We start from the raw sequence: 22,824 nt of genomic DNA, 5'->3' as shown, positions 1-22,824 counted from the left end.
AAATGTGTAATGGAGAGGAAAGGACCTCCTGCGGGGGATTCAAGTTTAGGGGCATTTTCTGTGGTGTTCCCCTCTCTGTTGCCTGTGAATGAGTTTGAAGTGAGAGCTTTTGTACGAAGTTCATCAGAAAAACACCTGGTCCATCGCATTGGTAGCATGAACCAAGGTTCATGTTCAGACCTAGAAACTAGGTGTTTCAGAGGAAATGAATAAGCTGAGGATGGGAATAAAGAAACTGGCAGAACTTGTAAAAGAAATTATCACAAATATATATATATATAAAGGTTGTGATTTAGATTTTTAGATGTATCTAATAAACTTGACAGTCTCACTGTACAACTTGAAAGGAAAATAATTTCTGTGAGAAACATGGTACTTAGTAAGGACCTTAAACACTGAGATATGCAAATCAGTCACTGCTTTACCAGGCCTATTTCCCATATACCTGAAACACTGACACACCAAAGTGTTTATATTTTTGGGTGGCATGCATTTAGTCATCTTTTGCCATATTTTGTAGAATATTCTTCTAATTTGTCTGAAGCCTCTTTCTGACTTTGCTATAACGTTCTATATCTGCCTTATTTGAAATATGAAGGGCAGCAATCAAGTTGTCACCATCAACACTAGCTGCTGGGCATATTCAGAACAATCTGCAAATCCTTACAAACTGAGACATCAATCACCAAGCCCAAAGTAAAAATAAGCGGACTGGTTAGACAGGTGACAGCTCCAGTGCTTTGCAGCCATCTTTAGTATAAGACAGTCTGCTAAACAAGGTAGCTCATAGCTCAAGAGAGGATTTACCGGAGAGGTTTCAGTGATTACAGCCAACAAGCAACACCCTTTTGCAGAGTACATATCCATTTTATTAAGGCTGCATGTAGACCTCTCATTTGCTATAAGCCTTCCCACTTATGTCAAGTTATTAAGCAGCAACCAAAATTCCTTAATGTTGTCTGTCCCTATAAACTATGGCTGTAGTTACAGCCACGTCATTCAATTCCTAAAACGAAGAAAAGTAACACATGGGCAGGTTGCAATACTTAAGAGAAACTTTCCCAAAATGATGTATGAAATGCATATGCATAAGTATGAGAACACTTTATTGAACATCTCTTTTTTAGAATGGGTGAGTTACTTGCTTTCAGAAATCTTGTATCTTTAAGTATATACGTAGTCCCTGGATTGTCACCCTTCTCTTCAGAAAAAAATGTGAGAACAAATGGAGAAGGAGGGAGGCTAATGCTGGGGCTGAATGTGGATGCTGTATAAATCTGTGGCGAGATGTTGTTGAGATAGTGGAGCATTTTCAATATATGTGCACATACATCAATTGCCCACCAACTTGTTAAAATATTGTGTGTACATACTGAGTAACTGCCATATATTCGGTAAACTAATTCATTGAAATAGGCCAGGGCAATGATTCATTTCAGTATCTTTACTATCTGTAGCACTGAGCTGAAAGATTATATAGAATATATATCAAAGTGAAACATGTCTCCTTCATAGAGATATCTCGATTTCCTATGTAGATGGCTCTTTTCAGTATTATCTTTGCATGCCCATCACTCCTCATCAGCACTTCTCAGGGACTTTCAATAATTGTATCACCAATCTGTTTCAAAAATCAAAAAAGGATGCTCTGCCCCGCGCCCCCCCCCAATAAAGCAGACTGAGATCCATCACCCTTATCAGGACTATGTCTTTACTAGTTTTTGAAGTAGCCTCATAAGATTTAAATAATGTAGCTTGGAACACAGATGTATAATCTGTAATAATAAAAATAACATTAATAATAAGTACTTGAAATGAAAGTGTCTTCCCAAATAAAAGTTCCGTACTACAGTAAGTTTAATCTCAACTAATATTAGGCATCTGAAAATTAGGTGGTTAAAAAACTAGATGGTTCATCTCCCCTTAATTAAGGAACCTCTACAGGGTGAATCATTTTACATAAACATCTCAGAAAAGTGAAAGGAAGTATCCTCAAGAAGTATTTATCTCTACCATCTGGCTACCGTAGAAGCTCAGGCAACTAGCTCAGACGAGACACCAACCTTGTAACTGGCTATAATAAAGTAAGATGAATTCTATTGTGATCAGAGGCTCCATACGGTCGTTGAGAATATCTGACACTAAGTCCTCACATGTGTTTTGTCTGTTCTCTACCTCCAGCAGAGTCCTCCATGGATACCTAGTTTGAAAGCTATCATTCATATTGCATCATTTTTCAATAACTGCAAATATTACAGGACAGAAGTAACATATTTTTATCAAATACTCTTTGTTCTATACCCCCACTCTATGTTGACACCAGACTTCACTGATCTGTGATGCAGCAAAAATAGCTACAGGCACTCTTGAACTTCACCAATATATATATATTTTTTTGACTTCTAAGTTATCTGCAGACAGAAAAAAGCAGTCCTAAAGAGCCTATCCCTTGTGCTCCCCATCTTCTCCTCATGCTGAATGTTTATCACATGCACTTAATCCTGACTTAACAGCAGTATTCAGCTATTAGGACCTAATATTACTAAACTTGAAAAGAAAGATTTAATTAAAGAAATACAACATTTCAGAACAATGACCTACAGGGACTGGAATCTTCTTGTGTGTATAACAGGACAGAGAAGACAAATACAGATTGGCGATTCAGATTGTGAGCAGATTTTTACTATGCACATTTCTACTGCCAAAAGTCATTTATGGGTGGGACAGAAGGAGCCTCAATTTTAATCTTTGGAGCCATGAATTTGAACAATTCTCTATGCTGAATTTATGAGCTGTTTTACTTATCAGTATTTCCTCAGAGTTTTCATGCAGTCAGATTGATTACCCTTTCCTCATACTGTTTGTGCATGCTTCAGTTTGGCTATACAGTGCAGAAATGGACATGAACTGCATACTGTACCATACAAGGAAAGCAAAGGCAGTGACATGCCAATCATGCTTCTTATTTTTTTGTATGAAAACACAAAATGATATCACTCATAATAAAAATCTGTATTTCCAAATACTTGAACAACAAGCATAACCTAAATATTTGGGGATTTTTTAATAATCTAAATGCCATAGATCATCTAAACAGACAGAATAAAAGAAAACAAACATACAAACAACAACAACAACAACAAAAAACAACAGAGAGATAGGAAGTCTTATGTTTTCTTGTAACATGCTTGCTTTTCATAAAACAATTCATTCTGAATGGCTTCAGTGCCCAAATATCTCTCTATATATTTTTTTCATTTACGTATCTACAATTGACATATCCACAATTTACATATAGATAATTTCCATGAATATAATGAATATAAGTCTCAGATTACCTGATTATAAGAAAATACTAGTCAACTGGCATAAAATAACTCAGGGTAACAAAATTACCTCTTGTTGCCAAAAATGAGGCCTTTGTCCTGGACCTACAATGCAATCCATTTTATATGAATATCCTTCCCCAAATAGTGCTAGGGACACGGGCATAAACTGCAGCTCTGCACACAGGCACTGAGATGCTCATGGAATAATGGCTCTGAAAGATCCTACATTGATACATCTACTCACAGACAAACCAATTCCCCCAATTAGCAGCACTAGCAATGGCAATTTGCTCAAGTTTACCTGTAAGACCTCTTAAAAAAAAAAAAAAAAAAAAGTCTTGCCAAGATATTAATCAGATTTCTCTAAAAATAACTTAACTCTGTGGTAAGCATGATGGTTACTAACAAACTGCTGGATGGATTTCTCAAAAGAAAGCTAGGAAGAAAACTGAGTGTAGAGATTTTAATCATGTATATTTTGGAGTTCTGGTTTTGATTGAGCCTGGAGTACTCCAAGAACATCTATGAAGCATTTCAAAGTGAATAAATATAAAAACATGAAATCAAGTTTGTTTGTTTGTTTCTTTGTTTGTTTTCACAATAACAGAATATGCTTTTTCACTATTATATTTTACTTTCCTATATAATCATGACATTAGCTACACTTTAGTACAGCATGAGTAATGAGAATGGGTTACAGCCATAACACCCTCCAAGACAGGATGCAGTTTGTTTGTTTAAAAAATACCATGCTGGTCTGTGGAAGAAGCAATCAGTATCCAAGCCTGGATGGATTGAAATTCTATCTTGTGATAATGTAAGAAATTAGGAATTTTCTAGCCACAGTGAAATGGGATGATATCCTGACTCCAGTAAGTAAATGGAGAAACTCACACTGATTTCACAAGAACACAGTGAGTTCCGATTTTGAAGGGCAGATTTTGGCACAATTGTAAAATAAGACATTTAGAAATGATCAAGCTAACAAAGTGCATCTCGCTAAAGGACATTGGGGATATGATAAAAGTAGAGAGGTGCAGAAGTGTGTGAATACTGGGTAACAAATTGTAGTCTGTTCAGAAACTGACTCCTCAACAGCTTAAACATCTTATCTACCTTCTCTGCACTCACCTACAAATATGATACAATACAGTGGCTTCAGAAGGATCTGTAACAACACATAGATTTGCTGTATTAACGTTTTCAATCATGTCCAATCTGTGTTCTGCTTCTCTGAAAGTATAATGGAACACCAATGCTTGGCAGACTGTAGCACATCTGAAAGTATCCTAAAAGCAACGACAGAATGAAATTAAGCAGTGGAGCACAGAAGCAATACAATACTTGTGAAGAATAGAAACCTTTATATAACCATTAAGGGGAAAAGCCCTGCAACTGCACTCAAATGAAGATATCAGTATGATCTGTCAAACTAAAAAGAATTGTGAAGTAATTGTGAAGTAATATTGCCTCAAATCAACACCTAAAATTTTATCAAAAAAATTTAAAATATCATTCTTGCAAGACTTATTAAGACAATCAGCCTAATTAAGAGCCTAAATTCTGTCTTCAGTTCATCAGAATGGGTTAACGACTGGATCTACATAGAATTTTGCAAGAAATAGTCTGAATTACAAAGATAGTTTGCTACTACAGCAGGAACCAATATTTATCACCCAAAAGTCAAATTCTTGGATATGCCATTGATTTATGGCTTGATCAGGATACATGTTATTTCTTTCTAATCCATTAAGACAAAACACTTGTTTATGTTGTAATCATGTTGTGAATCACAGCTTACTGTGTGCAAAGGCTGTTGAGATCCTTAAAGATATGTATACAACCAAGTGAAAATTACTGTTGAAAATCCTGTCTTTATTGTCAACCAAGCTGAAATTTTTAATGTGAAATGAAGGAAACATTTGTCCCTTTGGACTGAAATGTGACCACTATCACTCTGCCTTTGTTGGCATTTATATCAGTATTTCACAATGAGATCTTACATTTTCTCTCATTAAATGAGATCATCTCTAGTGTTCAGGAGAAAAGGGATCAAATTTTCCGTACATGCAAATATGTCCCTAATCCCCTTGCTTTTAGGGAGTCTGAGTTCTCCAGTATCTCTTTTGCTGATCTGAAGCTCCTGTATTATATTATTTCTCTGTTGCCAAATTCCGTTTAAGTATTTGTATTTATTTATTTATTTTTGAATCACATTGTTTGTTCTGACACACTAGTTCCAAATATGCTCACTCTTGTGCACTTCCTTCTATGAAACTTTGCTTGGTTTGGGTTTTCAGCTTCCCTTGGGACTCTGCACCTTCTCTGCACCATGCCCACAGAGGAGTGAGCATAACCCAGACAAACTCCGCATTGACAGTACAGCACCCTAGCTGGCAATCCATGTTTTACTTTCCACACATTTTTCTTTTAATCTCCACTCCCCTCTGCTAATATCTTATCTTATAGGCCCAAACTCTTGAAGACTGTGACTGATATAGCTGGCCTAGACTGGGAGGGCTTCTTTGCCTTCTCTCTTTGCTGATTCAAGCACCAACCCATTGTGGACAGCGAGCTGAAGAAACCTTGTTCTTGCTCAAGAGCAGTCAGTACCTGAAAGTTTTGCTAACTAGAACATATTCAAAGAAAAGGAAGCGATGATAATATTGTCCATGACTGGCTGTCAGTCACACATAGTTTCTCTGCTGAGTACCCTGCTTATTAGGTTTCAGCTAATAATACAGAAATTTAGGTGAAGTACAAAACAGCAAAGTTATTGGAGTTATTCTCTTCTTACCTTTGTCAGGATCACATATTTCCACAGGACAAATACAAGTTTTATATTAAATGGCTTCTACTTATGTCTTATTACAAGCAAGAACAAAGAATATATGCATTATTAAATTGTCAGACAGGAAGCTGTTAACATCAGTAACAGATTATGGGGCGGGGGGGGAAAAAGCACGGTTTTATTTAAGGTCATTCAAGTAACATCAGCAACACATTAAAAAATAGGTAATTGTTCCTTTTATATTAAAAAAGAAAAAAATGAAATAGTGCTTAGCCACCAAAAATTTTTATTTTCAAATAATGGCATTAGTACCATTTTACATGTAAAATGATTTCAAGGAAATACTTGATAGAAACCAGAAGTGAAACTAGTTTGTGGCTTCTCATGGTAGTTGCTAGGCCCTACTCCTGTTCAGAAGCATTTCAAAAGCAAACCTGAACCTGCAGCTTTCAAGCTTTCAGATTTGTGCTGCTCCTTCATGAGAAACAGACTCCCTCAATTTTTCCTTCCAGCACACTGTCTGTGGCTGTTAAGCTGGCCAGCAATGACTAAAGCAGGCAGACCGATCAGCTGAGGATATTTCTAAACTCCTTTTGAACTTTTATTTGTTATTTCACATTCTTATTTAATGCCTATTTATTTCCACTACAGAGACAGCTTACAAAAAAAAAAAAAAAAAAAAAAAAAAAAAAAGTTTAGAAAAAGAAGGAAAACAGCCTGTTTACTGCCTAGATGTGGTGCCAGGAAATCCCATTGTTGTAGTGGTGAGTAAAAGTCCTGCACCCTGACTTATGTCTTACTCACCCTAAATCATGTACGAGCCAAGCAGCCTTTTGTGATTAATGAAAGTGGTCAAATGTTTTACAACACTTGCTAGGAAGTCATCTTTCTGTGCATGACCACTTGATTACTAAGTCGTGCTGGTTTTACACATGCCCTCTAAATCAAATCCTGATACACAACAGGAAGCCTTCACTGCCAAATCTTTTGGAGTTTAACACAGCATCAACATGATACAAAGCCAGGTGTTAAAATTGTCAAAGGCAGATATTTTGAAATGGAAAACATAAGAAAGGGGTCAACATCTATTTTTGTTCTACCTTTTCCAACTTGCTGCAATTCACTCATGTTTTGGGGAGTTTCACCTCGATAAAATATTTTAAACTAGTGTTGAGAGATCATACAATGATGAAATTCTTTCCACTGTATTAGGATCAGAGGGGAAAGACAGTAAAGGAGGATTTACAGGAAAATAAACATAACTAAATAGATAAGTAAGACCAAATGTCACACTGAAAATAGGTTAGGACAAAGCTAATATTATACTTGCTTAACTTTCCTTATGTTTTATGCAGAGTTAGTACAGACATTTAAATGCTGGCACCTTCTCAGTTTGTATACCCCAAAATACTATGATCCTGCCCTAACCACTTTAAAATTATTCTTTCCTTTGATTTTCTTATTTTCCAAGTTCTCTCAACCTGGTTTACACAGAACATACAAAAGAGCCATCAGAAATCTGCACATCTTACACTGAAGAACTATCCCTTTGCATTTACCAGACAAAACACTCTGCATTCCTTTTCTGAATTTTAAGTAAGTTATGCTATCTTTCAGCCAAAGTTCTGCTGCCAGTAAAAACAAAAAAGTGAGGTTTGTGACCTTAAAAACATCACGGACAAGTGAAGATTCGCACAAAATATTCCACTAGTAGGTTTGAGAATAGATAGATGCTCCCTCCTCTCCCAGCTTAATCCCCAAACACCCCAGCTGTCAAAAGGCTATTGTTAAAGCATGGGCTTCCTCCAAGACCACATCCTGTGAATCAGGTCAAAGTGAAACAGAGTTGCTTTAAATGAACTACTCTTTGCATGCTTTGTATGCAACTGTAAGAAAAGCTATGCAACTAAAAAAATTAGTGTACTAGAGAAAAAAAGACTTGATCCAGGCTAGAATTAACACAAAGTAAAAAAAGCTAGTGGTTTTCTTTTGCAACTGATGCCCTTATTATTTTGTAAATAGAAGATTTTCTGTTACAAAGACACTAGACAGTGCATACAAAAGAAGAAAGTAAGACCCCCCCAAATCTTCTCTTCTTAATAAAGGGGCATGGTTTATTCCGTAACTATTTATAATTTCAACACCATGTTTACTAAGTGAAAAGCCTATGAAGAGAATTACACAAAGACCTTTTGATGAGTGTTATACCACTCTACAAAGGGGACAATATAATTTGCATCTCCAATAAATTGTGCCAAAATCTGTGTTGATCAGATATATCAAAATCAAAAACTGTGGCTACTGGAGTAAAATTCCAGCTCAAGCTCCGAGATGGGCCCAAACTGATGCTTGCCACTGACTTCAGGATAAAGAGAGCCAAAATTCTCCTTGTGAGGTAAGCAGGAAAAATATCTCATCTGTTTGTGTCATTCTTAACTGACTCCTCTGCAAAGACAAAGATTGCTCTTGTGGTTATGATGTGAAGGCTGGGACTCAAGATATGTATGATTTGAGATTCAGAGTCGTGCCACAAAGTCCTAGCTTGAGTGTGGGAAAATAATCCATTTCTCCTTTAATCTCCTCTCTACCTCTGTACCATGGGGATAATATATTTTTTTTTTTTTCCATTCTCCCACACTGCAACACAGTCATATGTCCTTATAGGTCTGCGACTAACTTCTACTGTGTGCATCAGTACATGTTACAATAAGGACCAACCAATATAGTAAACGTTTCCAGGTTCAAGGTCTGGTTGAAACTGAAAAAAATCACAGAGAGGACATGAGAATATGTTTTTACTTGAAGAAAAATGTGTGTTTCATATGAATTGAACTTCATAATCTTAGGGGAACCCCTCATTCTGCTGTGTGCTTTGGGATGCTCCTGGATGCTAGGTAGCAGACTGAACAGCCCCTGTGAAATGCAACAGGCTGAAAAATTCACTGAAGTGATTTTGAAGGGTCTCAGAGCTCTAAATTGAATTGTGTACACAAGCCTTGTAGGATCCCTGTTACAGAGCACAGAATTGAGTCCCTGAGTCCCTCTACTGCCAGACCTTGCAGGATCTTGAGGCTTGAGGGCACTCCAATGCTAATATCCTATATGCCAGGGAAAGAAGTGTTTCTGAGGAAGCAACTAGCTCGTTGGTCTCTGATGATACCTATCCGTGCTTTTGGGAAACTTAACAGGAACCATACTATTTCAGTGAAATACCTCTGGAAACACCCATACTATACAATGGCATTTTCTGTAAGGTAGAAAAGCTGTCTTCAAATGGAGAAGACAGCTTGATGACACTGTGGGCCACGGGATTGTCCCCTCAGATTCACAGAGTAGCAGTTTCATTACCCCAGACCTGCATTCAGATAAATCGATGAATGAGAAAAGAGAAAGAGAAGACCTTCAGGAGAGCCATCTAGTCTTTTGCACAGTGAAGGGTACGTGCTAATAATGCTATGAATGGCAGGTGTACACATGCTTGGTTTTTAAAATCCTCCAGTGACAGAGATGGTATACCTTCTGAATGCAAAGTGTTCCTCTGTTTAACTACTATTATTGCTGGAAAGTTTTACTAAAGCCTAAGTAAAACCTCCTGGGGTATAATATAAGCCCATTATTTTTATCTAGAGATGGAGACCACTTATCTCCATTTATGGTCACAGAGAACAGATTACCCTGAGAGGCCACATTTATTAGCTCTGGTGTTGTACCAAGCTAATGCTGATGGGTTGCTTCAGGTTCTGGAGCTCTGCTGGTTTCACATGTTCTGAGATCTGTGCATACACACTCAGACACACTCCCACTTTCAAGAAAAAAAGATGTTTTTAATGCATTTTTATTTTTGGTCAGGAAATCCCCAAGCAGCTTCCCTAAGCACAGATGCAATATAAAAGAGTAAAAGTAATTGTTTTTCTGCTGATGCCTACTATCAGTTCTCAGCACACAAACTTTTATGAAATATGCTGAGTTCTTAGTTCTTCTTTTGTGTGAGAAATAAAACAAAAGCAGTAGAAAGGTAGGCAGAGGTCTTAAACCTGGGTCAGTAAATAACCTCTTATACATAATCCCAATTACAAATTACAAACAAAAAGCATCTTTCAACCCACAGTCAGTACAATCTGTTCATAAATACAAAATCTTTGAGAGTTACATAGTTGTCTTACTGTACATTTATATCAACTATGTGAAAACATGGTTGGTGCAGATGATTAGAGAATAATCCTAACACTAAAGTTGTTTCCAAGCTCATGCAGCATGAGGCTCTTAAATCAGTTATAATAGAGCATAGACAGATGGTGCTGGATTCACCAAGCACATTAAAGATGTTGTTATCTGTTTGATAAAGAAATAATTCAGAGAACAAGGCAAGAAGCTGAAACTGCTGACAATCTGAACTCCTTCCAATTGTCCTGGTTTCACTGGGCCAATGTGAATTTCAAACACACATAGTCCCAGGTGTCAGCAGTGCCGACTGAAATTTCTGGCAGCTAGTTCAGTGCTTTTCAAACAATGCTGGCTTCCCAGCACTAGCGGTCACTATGGGGAGAAGATGGGCGGTCTCTGGCTGCTTCTGCTGTCCTCTTTGTTGCTTTGGCTGTAGTGCTATAAATGAAATACTCGGCACAATGTGCAGCCTCCTTTCTTGCCAACCCACAAGGCAGACATCTCCAGTGCACTAGCACTGGGAAAAGGAAGGGTATGACAAAGTGGGGAAATAAACTCATTTATTTATGTTCCCTAGACTCAGTATGTCAAGAAACTTGGTAAAGCTTGGCCCTGCAAGACCAGACAAAAAGGTATCCAAGAAATTGAAAGGTCAAAGAGATGTGGGATTGCAACATATGCCGTGCTTCAGAGAGTTGGGAGTGGTGGGAAATGGTCTCACAGAACTTAAGTAAATGGTGAGGAAGAGTTAGACGAGGAAAGACAGAGATATCAGAGTTGTTCATGGCACGCATCTGGTTTTCCAATGTGCATAGTACTCCCGTTGGCATGAACAGTAGCTCCAATCTTGCGCAGAAAGCAAAAATATTTGTCTTAAGATCTGTCTGGATAAAGAAGCCTCGTCATCCTCCAAGTCTGGTATCTGGTGATGGACAGGAGTTACCACATCACTGACAAACTGCTGACTGTTGATGAAGGAAAAATGGGAGGTTTCCATGCTCATTCCAGTGTCCTACTGCAACAGTGTTGGCTGAATGACTCTGGAAGCCCTCAGATCAAGACTAAGATGCAGTAGTATGATCCTAAATGGAATTGGCTTCAGGAGTCACCTTAACAGCAGCAGTATGCCTAATCACACCAAATCATTTAGCTTTGTTTTGTGGCACGGACTTTAAATTTTATTTTAGATTATTGTAATGAAGTTTTCTTGGTACAACTACTTCAGACCCCAATCTTTGTTGGCCATATTCCCCACGTACAGTACATCTAATCTGCTCTGTTCATCTGCTACAAAGACCACTTCCCCAACCCAACTGCTCAAATTTCCATGCTCTACAGAAGAAACTACTCATGCGTCATTACTCAGATGGACACATCATATTTTTTGGCATTTCTTTTAGAAGACCTTGTAACAGATCCATTTCCTGTCTCAAAATTAGACTGTTTTGTGATGAGCTTGGTGGGACCGTACCCCTTTAAGAAAGATGACAAATTGCTAACTATATATTTTCTGGATGCCAGTATGCCACATTACAAGAATCGTAACATAAACCCTAAAAACTGATGCATCTAGAAAAGTTTTAGGTTTACATACATTAACTGGATCAGCTGTCAAGCCTGACTAACACTTTCCAGTAAGGAATAATGATACAAAAAAATGTTGCAGTGACAGAAGAACCTGATTTGTGGATACAGAGAAAAATTAGTCACATGTAGAAGCCTGTAAAGATGTCTGCCAAGAGGAAGGAAAAGGCAGATAAAGCAGACAGCAACAAACAGATAGCACAGACAGAGAGAAACTGAAAACAAGAAATATATAGATATATATAAGTTAATATTACAGCACAGGAATTAATTAATTCAGGAAAGAAAGCTAAAATCTTGTCTTTGGAGTCTTATAACCAAAACACTACAATTAATATATCAGATTCAGCTAAGAGAAAATTCAGTTTGTAAGCTTAAGTGATGCTGCAGTGCTCTTGAAAGAAAAGTTTGATGATGGGAGGAAAACCTGGGGACCATGTAGCAGAGCACTACAATGAGCAGCCCTGGGCAGCTAGGCCAGAAGACTGGCGTGATTAGCAGGGGTGCCAGCTCCCAGCAGGGGTGCCAGCTGAATATCGGCACAGCTTTGTGCCAGAGAGGATTTGTGACGGTGTCCTTGCAACCACAGTATGAATTGTGTGAGGGCAGCTGTAAGCAACCTTGTTCACCTGGAGTGAAATGCTATTGCCATTATGCTACAGGTCAGTATAGTACAAAATTACCATTAGTGACTAAAAGAAGTAGTCTTTGAAAATAAACTCTTTCTACATCCCCTTGTTTTTAAGCCATTGCTTAACTTACTTTTTCACAGTATAATTGGTATTTTTTTTTCATTTTGTTACTTTTTAATAGAACATCCTAAAACATTAAGAGTATCACAAGGCAGCCTGGCACGATCTGATAATTTTGGTCTCATTAATTTAGCAAGCAGTATGAAAGTATAGACACAGAAATATAAAATAATACTCCACATATATTTAGAAAAATATTATAGAACATATTGGTATTTTCAGAAGTGGGTTTGCATTTAAAAAAAAAAAACCCTATGGTTGAACTGAACAGCAAAACTCCATCTGCTTCAAGGAGAGCCAGTATTTCACCTCATGAATCCAGCAGCTGGATTCCTTTCCTGTGTACATATATAGGAATAAACTTTTGTCTATATGATACTCAGGGAAGAAGAATGTGCTCTGAATGCTTGTGTTCAAATATTTTGCATGACTATTCACATTGTAAGTGTTCTTGCAGTCAGTTTAAACATTAGCAGGCTTAGTAAGAAAGCAGATGGACTTGTATTTGACTTACATATCAAAGCACAAATTAGGAGAATTGTGAACAAAAGTGTATTTGAATAAACTACATATAAAATAATTTAAATTGTTAGCACCTTATTTACTTTCCTAGGTTTAACTATATTCTAGCCAATTTAAAAGAAGAAAAAAAAAAAAAAAAAAAAAAAAGCTGAATATAATCACCTCAAATCTTCTCTATCACAGAATTTTTATTAAAATAATATCACTTTATCAAACTTCAAACTGCATCACATCCACAGAAAGACCCCAAGACTACATGTGCAGAAGCAGAAAAATCATGTTAGAAGGGAGAAATGCCTAGGGAAAAAAGAACTGATGTTTGCAGCTGTATTCTTAGCCAGCCCTGGCAATGTAGTTGTGTGAGAAAGCCAACACAAGTGTCAAAAGTCTCAAACAATCAGGTGTGGTGAGACTCAATGCCATAGAGGAAACAGCTGGGTGGCAATGACCTACTGTATTGACTTGTATAACCCAAATTTATCTTGGAATCCTTAGCACATATAGATAGCAACAGGATGTGTCACAGAGGTTACATGTGTCAATCTATATGCCTTCCAAACAGGATGAGAAAACTGGCGGTCTGCAGTGCAGCATGTGTAAAATATAGAAGAAAGCAAAGTTAAAGCCTGCAATCCAGCAGCCACGGGCAAGTGTTAACCAGATGATTAATTCATATGTTCCATTGTCTTTTGCAGATAGATATTCATAATTTTTTCTCTCAAAAAGCAGTGATGCCTTATATCTAGTGATAAAACACAAGCATATAAGCCATATAAAACAGAAGCAGATTTTACTTTCATTTGGAAATTCTGATTAGGTATTCATTACATTTTGATTGAAAGACCTTTTTATCTGATCACCATTATAATGGAAACATTCCTAATATACAGCACAGTATACCACAGAGCCATGTAGGGATATCATCTTTGATTAATATCTTTGCTAATCAGCCAGAGTCCTATGGACACTCACATATGGTTAAGCTTTAGGACGTGAGCAGATGCAGAAGCTGCATCTGCTCAGCAAACCTGAAGGGACATCAACACGAACAACCCATTCAAATTTGTGCTTAGAACTACTTAGATAATCTAGACAAACTACTGAGGGGAACAGGCAATGCGAATCAGGGAGGTATGTATCTCTATCACTGATGAAAGAAAATATCATTCAGTAATTTAGGCAGATAATTTGAAGTTTATTAGTGACAAAAGCCTAAAAACAGATTTCTTCACCACCCACCCACCTCATAGCCCACCTCATAGTATGAGTAGCTCATACTTTGCAAAAAATGCTTTCATGAAATGTTTATAAAGGTGAAAGAGCATCCTTCATAAAAGTATGCCTGGAAGGAAACTGGTCAAGGGCCTCTACTAAGCTTTGCTGGGAGTGTCAAGACTTATAAAGCGGAATACAGAAAAGCTGCAGAGGTTAGTAAGCTATTGAACGGTCAACACTTCTACAAGTCCAGGTGGCCAGGGGAGGTTTTCAGGCCACTGTGTGCAAAAACTGACCTTAATCTTTATGTCTTTATGGATCATCTTTTAAATGTGCTTAGCTGCCTCCATTGAGAAGAAAGAGACAGATCTAATGTCTAGTATTTTTTCTTAAAACAAACAAACAAACAAAACAACACAACAAACAAACAAACAAAAACAAACAAACAAACAACAACAACAAAAAAACAGCCTCTAAGTTTAAAAGAATCCTCAAACCCATGAAACATGAAATTGCCAAATTGAAATCACCATTTGGGTCCATCCAGACTGTTACTTTACTCACTAGTGCTTCAGTAGTACTCGGGACCAGATGCCCTGGGAGGAAATGTGGAACATAAGAGGAACTGACTCCCAGTAGGTCTTATTCTAATCACTAATAGTGGTTTAAACACTGAAGCAAGATGTTATATCTTCCTCTACAACTTTTTTTTAAAGAATCAATAAATGTCTCAGAAGGCAGTGTAACCTGTTTTCTTTTTTCTTCTGAAAATAGTACATGCAAATCTAAAATATGTGCAATTTAATTATAAAGAATATTTTTTATTAAAAATAAACAAGTAAGCAGGAATTATATTGTGTTGAAAAGTTTTCTTCTTATTTTCATGTTGCACTCATGTCATAGAAGAGGGTTGTTCTTCACTTTTGGTAATCAAGAGATGAACAGTCTGCTCATTCTCTATATTTCTATAGAGCACCTTTGAGACCTACAGTTCATCATCTTTGAAAGGCAGAGAGAGGTGATAAAGAGAACTCTGAGAGAAAAATTAAGTGACATGACCAATATCCTATGGGAAATATGTGGCAGGGATTAAAAAGGAAACCAAATGTTCAGGATCTCAACCCTATGCTTTAATCACAAAAGCAACTTTCTTCACTAATACTGAATTAACCTAGTAACTAAAAACAAAGGAAAACCAAGTACATGTATTATATCTATCTCAACACTCTTACAGCTGTTATTACACTTAATTGTCCTTAGATTAATTATGAAGCAACTACAAATATATGTTTAATGACAGTTTGGAAATCAGTTCCACAAACCAAAAGTACTAGAAAAGCAAGGGAAGGTAACCTCACATAACACTGCTTGCTGAAGCTGCAAAACTACACATGCAGCCATAATGTACTGAAAGTTCTACAGGAATATATACGAATGACAAGAAGGGACTTAATACTCATGTTCAAAACATGAAAAATGTTTTCAACTACAGCAGAAAGACTAAAAGAAAATCAAACAGAAGTTTTTTTTAATGATTAAGAGTCAAAGAGTACCCCCTTACAAAAAATAAAAAATAAACAAACAACAACAACAAAAAACCTTAAGCAGTCTAAAAGTGTCTTGGCATCCTACTTCAGACTTTTTTTTTTAATATATATATAATTTAATCACAATGAATCAGAGCTATATGGGGGCTAGCAAGAAGTTAATTTGCAGAAGAGAAAAACACAGGGACGTTTCACTGGGAAGCTGTTTTTCTTGTTCAGCAGTTCTGCAAGTGTAGCCGGATAATTTGAAAAGTGAAAAGAAAATCAATTAGTTGTTTTTATTTTAAAAGTGCCTCCCTGTGGGAATAGGTGTGGGCGTGAGAGCTCTTTTTAAACTTCATAATACAACATGAAGCAGCCAATTCCTTTAATTCCTTTTTTTTTTTTTAATTCTGTCATTTCATTGCTCTGTTTATTGGGTGCTGGGATGATTATTTTCTACTTGTGATTCTACTGATCCTTATCAAAACGTTCTGTGAAGTTTATTCTATCAGTAGCTTAGCATTAATATTTAAAAAACAGAAAATTTATTCAAACAACAACACTGAGCAACCCCAAATTTACAAAGCTGCTATGTAAGTTCACTGGTGACAGAAAAAGTCTATCATTTACCCAAGTTCCACATGCACCAGGTTTCTATAAGATTTTGTCTAAGCAAATCAACATTTTCTGAGAATTCAGATCTGAAGGTAAAGTTTACAACTAACCTTGCTATCTTCAGTCTCCTGGGTTTTTCCTTGAAGTGCTCTCCTCTCTCCAAAATCACAGGTTGACTTTAACGTGAGCTGACAAGAAAGCATCGAGCTCTCTGCCCCAGCAAGCTCCAAGGACTTTGGTGAGTACTGCTGTGAGCCGGTGGGGCCAAGGTTTGGTATCGGGAGGGCAGTATGAACAGGCTTTGACCCTACGGCTGGCTGTCTTAGCTTGGAGGCAACCCCAAGCACAGGCATGGCTTCTATAAATGTTATCTTCTTTCTGCCAAAGAAAATGCTCCTGACCTCAGTCTGGTAGACTCCAGCTTCAGCAATTCCAGAACAAATACTTTAAACAAAAGTAGCAGTCATCTTTTCAAAAACTCCTTAAAACAATAATATTACGAGTTTCATGAGGAAGCAAAACTTCTTCATCTCTGCCCTTCTCCCTCACAGACACTCACACGCGCTGCTTGGTGAGTCAGTGGCTCCGTAAGACTAAACACTCCTTTGGGGCGTGAACTTTTCTTGAAGGTAACTGCCACAAAGCTGCCTGTCTGGGATTAAAGAACTCATAAATTTGCTTTCTCTTCTTCCTACAGCATTCCAGGTCTGCGCGTTAAATGAATGAAGGATGGGAGAGAAGGAAGGAGAGAGGAGATGAAATCTCTCCCTACTCCAACTGTCAAAACAGCTCTGAGACCACAACACTGGAAGCAGAGACCTCTTCCTGACTACATAAATAACCAGCCCACATCTTAAAAAAAAAAAAAAAAAAAAAAAAAAGCGCCTCTTTTTTCTGATTAAAAAAAAAAAAAAAAAAAGGATCTGAGCAGTGGCCAAAACAAACAGCTGTTGGAAGAGTTTTTATCCCGGAAATAATCTCAGCAATGAAGCTGTTTGTCTGATTCCTGGCTATTTTTCACTGCTGACAACCATGAGCTACGGTGTTTCATTCCCTGTTCCTCCCGTGAAATCAGGTTAAAATCATGCAAGAGCGTGGCTAGGAACAGACGCTGAATCACAGCGTGGGTAACGTCTGTCTGTGCTATGAAAAATCCATACAAAAACACAGAGCAGTATATAGGAAAATCACAGGCATTGTTAGGAGATTTAGTCAATACAGCTTTTCAGGGCACTTCTTTCTTTCTTTTTTAGTGGTGGTGCTAACGTCATCTATTCAGTTTTAACACTTCCCTTTCTAAAAACATTTAAAGCTCCATGAAGTCCATGTCCAAAGCATCATTTCTGCTTGTTGTTCACAGAAATATTCTTGCTAGCAACTTTAAATCCTTCTACATGGAAACACAAGGTATATAGGCAGACAGAGGAAGCTATAAAATGAGCCACAATGGACAGTCCAAACTGCTAAGCAACATAAATGCTTACTTAAAAGGACAATTGTAAATTCCTTGGAGTACCTATAGCAGGGGAACCCATTTTAAACTTGGATATAAGGAAAAAAAAAATGTGCAAAAATGCCACACCATTAAACTCCTATGGGATTTAATCACTTAGTATTGTGGACAAAAATGTTACATGTTTTTTGTTGTTGTTGTTGTTGTTATATTTTACCATAAGACAGAGAGACAGAGGATAATCTGAATGCCACTCTGCCACTACTATCCTACATTATATTAACTATGGTCTACCTGAAAAATACATACTCTTCACGCTAAGATGTAAACCCAAGGAGAAATAAGAGTCTTCTGGACTTTTAAGTTTTCAAGTTGAGGATGGTAAGAGTTACACAAAGCATTTAAAAGAAAACAGTGTAAATGAGAAGCTGACTAAAAGAAATCTCCTAAACCACTGTTTGAGATTATTTTGCAGAATAAAACTGTTACACAGTATTGTCATCTACCTTTCATTTACAAAGATCATGATTACATATCAGTTATAAATTCAACTCTCTATATTGACTATGCCATTCTTGTTTGTAGTTCATAGGAATGAATCTGACCTAGTTTAAGAATCTCCTGCATTTTGAAGTATGTGTACAGAGGATCAGCAAACCCATTTCAGCATCCCCTGATTATCTTCTCTCAGGTTTTGCTACCACTAACAGTGGGAGCAGTGGGCTTTATGCAAGACTGTACATAGGTAACTGCTCTGCAGTTTAGACAAGATCAGCCCACTGGATCCACTACTCTGTTCCAATGGGACGAACAGTCATGTTCAGTGTAATGTTTCAGGTCTTGTGCAGAGCAAAGGGGAAGAAAGCTCCTTGTGGGGTCTGCATTTGTTCTCCAGCACCATAAAGCACTGTGCCTGTGTAAGGTTTCTGAGACGCAACTGTTAACAGTTAACACTATAGAAAGTGCACATATGCAAAGGCTGAAGCGGACCACAGGAAAAGAGGGATTTATCTCTTGCAAGGTTTGAGGGGATGAAAAATCCTCATGAGGATTGCTGACCAATGATCAAGACAAAGAGTAAACTAGAGTCATGAGACAGATACTTTCTTAAACAGAACTTTGCCAAAAAAAGTGTAATTGAATCTTATTACTTCTCAGGGTTATAATTTTACAAAGTAATGTATTATGGTAATCTTGCTGTTCTTCTTTTGAATACGAATGATGAGGTCATGATACCCACAGTCTCTTTTGCAACTCATTTTCCCAGCACAGAAACCCTAAAAGTAATAAGTAAGCAAGCTTACCAGGAGAAAGTCATCTGCAATGCATAACCAAAAGGGTTTGGAAACAATGATGCAAAGCTGGTGTTACTCCTTCAAGATAATTATTACTCTTTCAAAATAATTATTAATTATATTATGACTACCAGCTCACTGCCATCAACTTCAGAATCCCATTTTTCTAGATCTTTGCAACAATAAAACCGAGAAGCACTTCTGGTCTGCTGAAGATACAAAGAAAAAACTACAAAATTATCTGCAGGAATCAGTAAAGGTAATGGAGGAAAACAATAACAATACTCCATAGCTAAGAACGTGGTTACAAGTCCAGACTTCCTTTTTTGTTCTCTCTCATTCTAATTCACAGGAAAAGATAAATAAACAAACATCTGCTCTCTTTAGAAATCACTTACCTATATTTTTCATTCTAAAGGCTTTTTCATGCCTGAATGTAGGTTTTATGAAGGATATCAGGGGAAAAGAATATTTAACAGTTATGTTTCACTAATGGTTTCTGTGTGAACAAGAAAGCACAGCATAAAACTTCCGTGGATAAAGTATACGACTTGGCACCATGTGTAGGTATTGTCAGGGGAGCTGGCTAGGCAGGGCACAGCACCTCAGATACAAGGTGTCTGTCTGCACCAGACAAGGAAGTGCCCTTGAATTCATGAATTTGGTGGGATTGTTCTTGGTATCTCTGAGGGAGGGAGCTAAGTGACCGTCAGTCAAGGCTGCCATGGAGAATCCAAAAAAGGGATAAGGTTGATTTAGATATATGTGAATAGCACTCAAAGAGAAAGAAAGCCTACCTGTGAGAAACCAGAGGTGGAGAAGTTACTAGAATTACCTGTGACCTGGAACTATATGAAGTCAAAGACAGCACCAGATTATTGGACTGCCTGGCATGAAGAACAGTAGTGTTGTTGGCAGGATAGAGAAAGCAGTGAGTAGAAATATTTGGCAGACAGAAACATGGGACACATACCTTCACTTGGTTGTGTGAAGCTGATAGAGACATTTGTAGAAAAGGATGGCAAAGAAACCAGTCAAGCTAAAAACACTGTACAGAGACAGGACCTGTAGGTTTCCCATTTACCCTGTTAGGTATTTATCCTCAGACATCCCCAAGACAGGCAGGTAGAGGACATTACCGAGATTCAGGATGCAGGATGAACACAGATCATGGCTGAAGCCCTGTCATGAGGGAAATGATGAAGTTTTGCAGGAAAGGTTAGAGAGTTATGAGAAAACTAGAAGACATCTGAGCTTTGGAAATGAAGGGAGGGCAACATTTCAAGTTAGAAGCTAAAAGAGGAGAGACCAAAAAATGGCAAAACAGAGCAAAGGTCATGACACAATTCTTAGAAGTCTTGTCAACAGCGGTGCAAGTTCCACTGAGATGTTGAAGACAGAGCTATTTCTTTCTCTAATAAAGATTGAAAATGATGACAACCCAGACATAAAGCACGACTCTGAAAGCATCAAGCAATCAATATTTTAACAGAAAATATGAGTTAGGTAAATTATCTATACATCAAAGTAAGATAGTATGTATGCATTAAGGATTATTCCTACATTCCAGAAAAAGCTGTAGTATTTATTTCATAATACAAGAATAAACACACATGTAATTCAAGTAACCTTATAAAAGATGGTATTTGTCAGTTCTACTATTAAGGTGAATTTTAGTTCTAAAGACTTAACTGACATAATCATTCAAAGTGCAACACCCCAGCATAATTTCCTTTCCTTCATCACATCTGATACCAGAGTGAGTCCCATGAAGGCTGCTCCCTTCTCTACCCCCATCCCTCAGATAAACTGCTTGCATGAACTGAACAGACAGCTGGCAATGTCTCCCAGACCACAGGAAATATCAAGAGAGGGGACACCTGCCTCAAAAGTGGAGCCAAGAGATTTGTTTGCTCCTTCTGGTCTATGATCTTCGACAAGGAAGCTGTTGCATGTGTCCTGGGTCAAACAGGAAATGTCAGGGGTCCAGAGACTGCAGAAGTCTGTTCTGAGCTGTTTCCCTACTTCATCCCACTGCTGTAACAGCTGTGTCTATAGCTTACATGAGCCAGGACAACTTCTGAAGGAGCTTGAATGCACTGATACAATCACACTATTTTGTGCACAATGATTTCAGGTTGAGCAGAAAGTTCTTCACCAAATAGAAACAGCTGGGGACAAAGAAATCTTGGAATCAATTACTGCACTTTGAAAGAGCAACCAATGATATTAAAGTACTGAAGGTATCTGAAACAGCTTTATTATGATTTATTTAATATACCAGATAAGTCAGGTTTAAATATTTTTAATATATTAGTGCTGACTTAAAACAAGAAGCATGCCATGTTTGGTGTAATAAAATATGTTACATCTAACACATAATGATGAGATAAATTGTTCAGCTCTTACTCATGTTCACAGCATAATCCTACCTACATTATTTTTGTTAATACAGAAGTTAGGTGATTCTATTAGTCTGGAGGTAACACACGTATCTAGTACTTAAATCTTATCCACAGTGTGTAATGCTGCTGAGCAAGCTGCTATTGTTTTTCCTAACAGTTTGGAATTCCAAAAGACATATAATCCAAAGCCCTTTTACAGTCGCAGAAAAAGGTACATCCGGCTTCCTAGAGGAAATCCTTCTGCTTTGGCTGAATGTTTGGGGAAGTTTTTCAAAGAAGACAACTTTTAAATAAGGATATCGTTTTATCCTCTGAGCAACTTGGCCCTTCAAAGCTCAGCCAGAAGTTTATGGTTTTGAATGCATTAGCTGATGTAAGTGACCAGATCTTTTGAAACTTATGCTTTACATTTACATCATCTTCCATCGGATGGTATCAAGCCTTTAAATATCCTTGCAAAATATGTTAGATACATTAAAATCTAGTCAAGTGGAAGCATGAGGATAGATGACCTTCTGAAGTCTACATGGGAACTCAGTACCCTCTTTCTTGAGTAAAGACTTTTTTGACTTACACATCTGTGTGAGTTAAAAATGATAATTATTTATCTGTTGCTATGCACTGTATTTAATCACGGAGTGTTTGGCTCAAAGGAATCAAGCTTAAATACTATCGGATTGGGAAGTGTAAACAAAAATGTTGTAAGAATAAGAAAGGACTAATAGCAACTGAATACACTATGCAAGTATTTACATACTGACCTACTGACTATTCCATATGGGCAGCTGGTAAAACTTAATGAAAACATCGGCTTCCCTCTTTGGGAGGTGAAAGAGGAAAGGAAAAAGAAAAAGGTTTTTCGGAAAAAAAAAAAAAAAAAAAAAAAAAGGTAATCCATTTGTTCCTTTCTAAGTAAATGAACCAAATAACTAAAGCTGCAGACTCCCAAAGGTGCTGGTAACTACAGCTAACAAAGAAACCCTCCAGTAACTTAATTATGCAGTCTGAGAGATTACATTCATCCTAAGAATCAAAGTTTTATGTTTGTTTGTTTATTTGTTTGTTATTCTTCCTTGTATCCTCAATTTCCCATTTACAAACTTTCTCCAGGCAGCAGTGTTCATAGCAGGCACACTGGCTTCTCCAGCATCCTTCTGGCCACTGGCATTT

General features: G+C 37.4%; 1 protein-coding gene across 12 annotated transcripts in view; it reads right to left on the bottom strand.

The window, feature by feature from the left end:
* Positions 1-22,824, bottom strand: part of NAV3 (neuron navigator 3) — a 549,850-nt gene that overhangs the window by 253,117 nt on the left and 273,909 nt on the right. For 5 of the 12 annotated variants that reach the window (XM_035334615.1, XM_035334632.1, XM_035334620.1 and 2 more), the window contains exon 1: positions 16,612-17,292. The exons of 2 other annotated variants lie outside the window; for them this stretch is intronic. In XM_035334615.1, the coding sequence (XP_035190506.1) occupies positions 16,612-16,854 (243 nt within the window). In that variant the 5' untranslated portion in view covers positions 16,855-17,292. Of the gene's footprint in view, positions 1-16,611; positions 17,293-22,824 lie in introns of those variants that run through there. 5 more of the 12 variants (XM_035334648.1, XM_035334675.1, XM_035334683.1 and 2 more) reach the window with 2 other exon arrangements.

This window comes from Oxyura jamaicensis, chromosome 1 (genome assembly GCF_011077185.1).
Source record: "Oxyura jamaicensis isolate SHBP4307 breed ruddy duck chromosome 1, BPBGC_Ojam_1.0, whole genome shotgun sequence".
Lineage (NCBI taxonomy): Eukaryota > Metazoa > Chordata > Aves > Anseriformes > Anatidae > Oxyura > Oxyura jamaicensis.
Note: the sequence above shows the minus strand (reverse complement) of the source record. Positions and strands in the feature narration are given on the sequence as shown.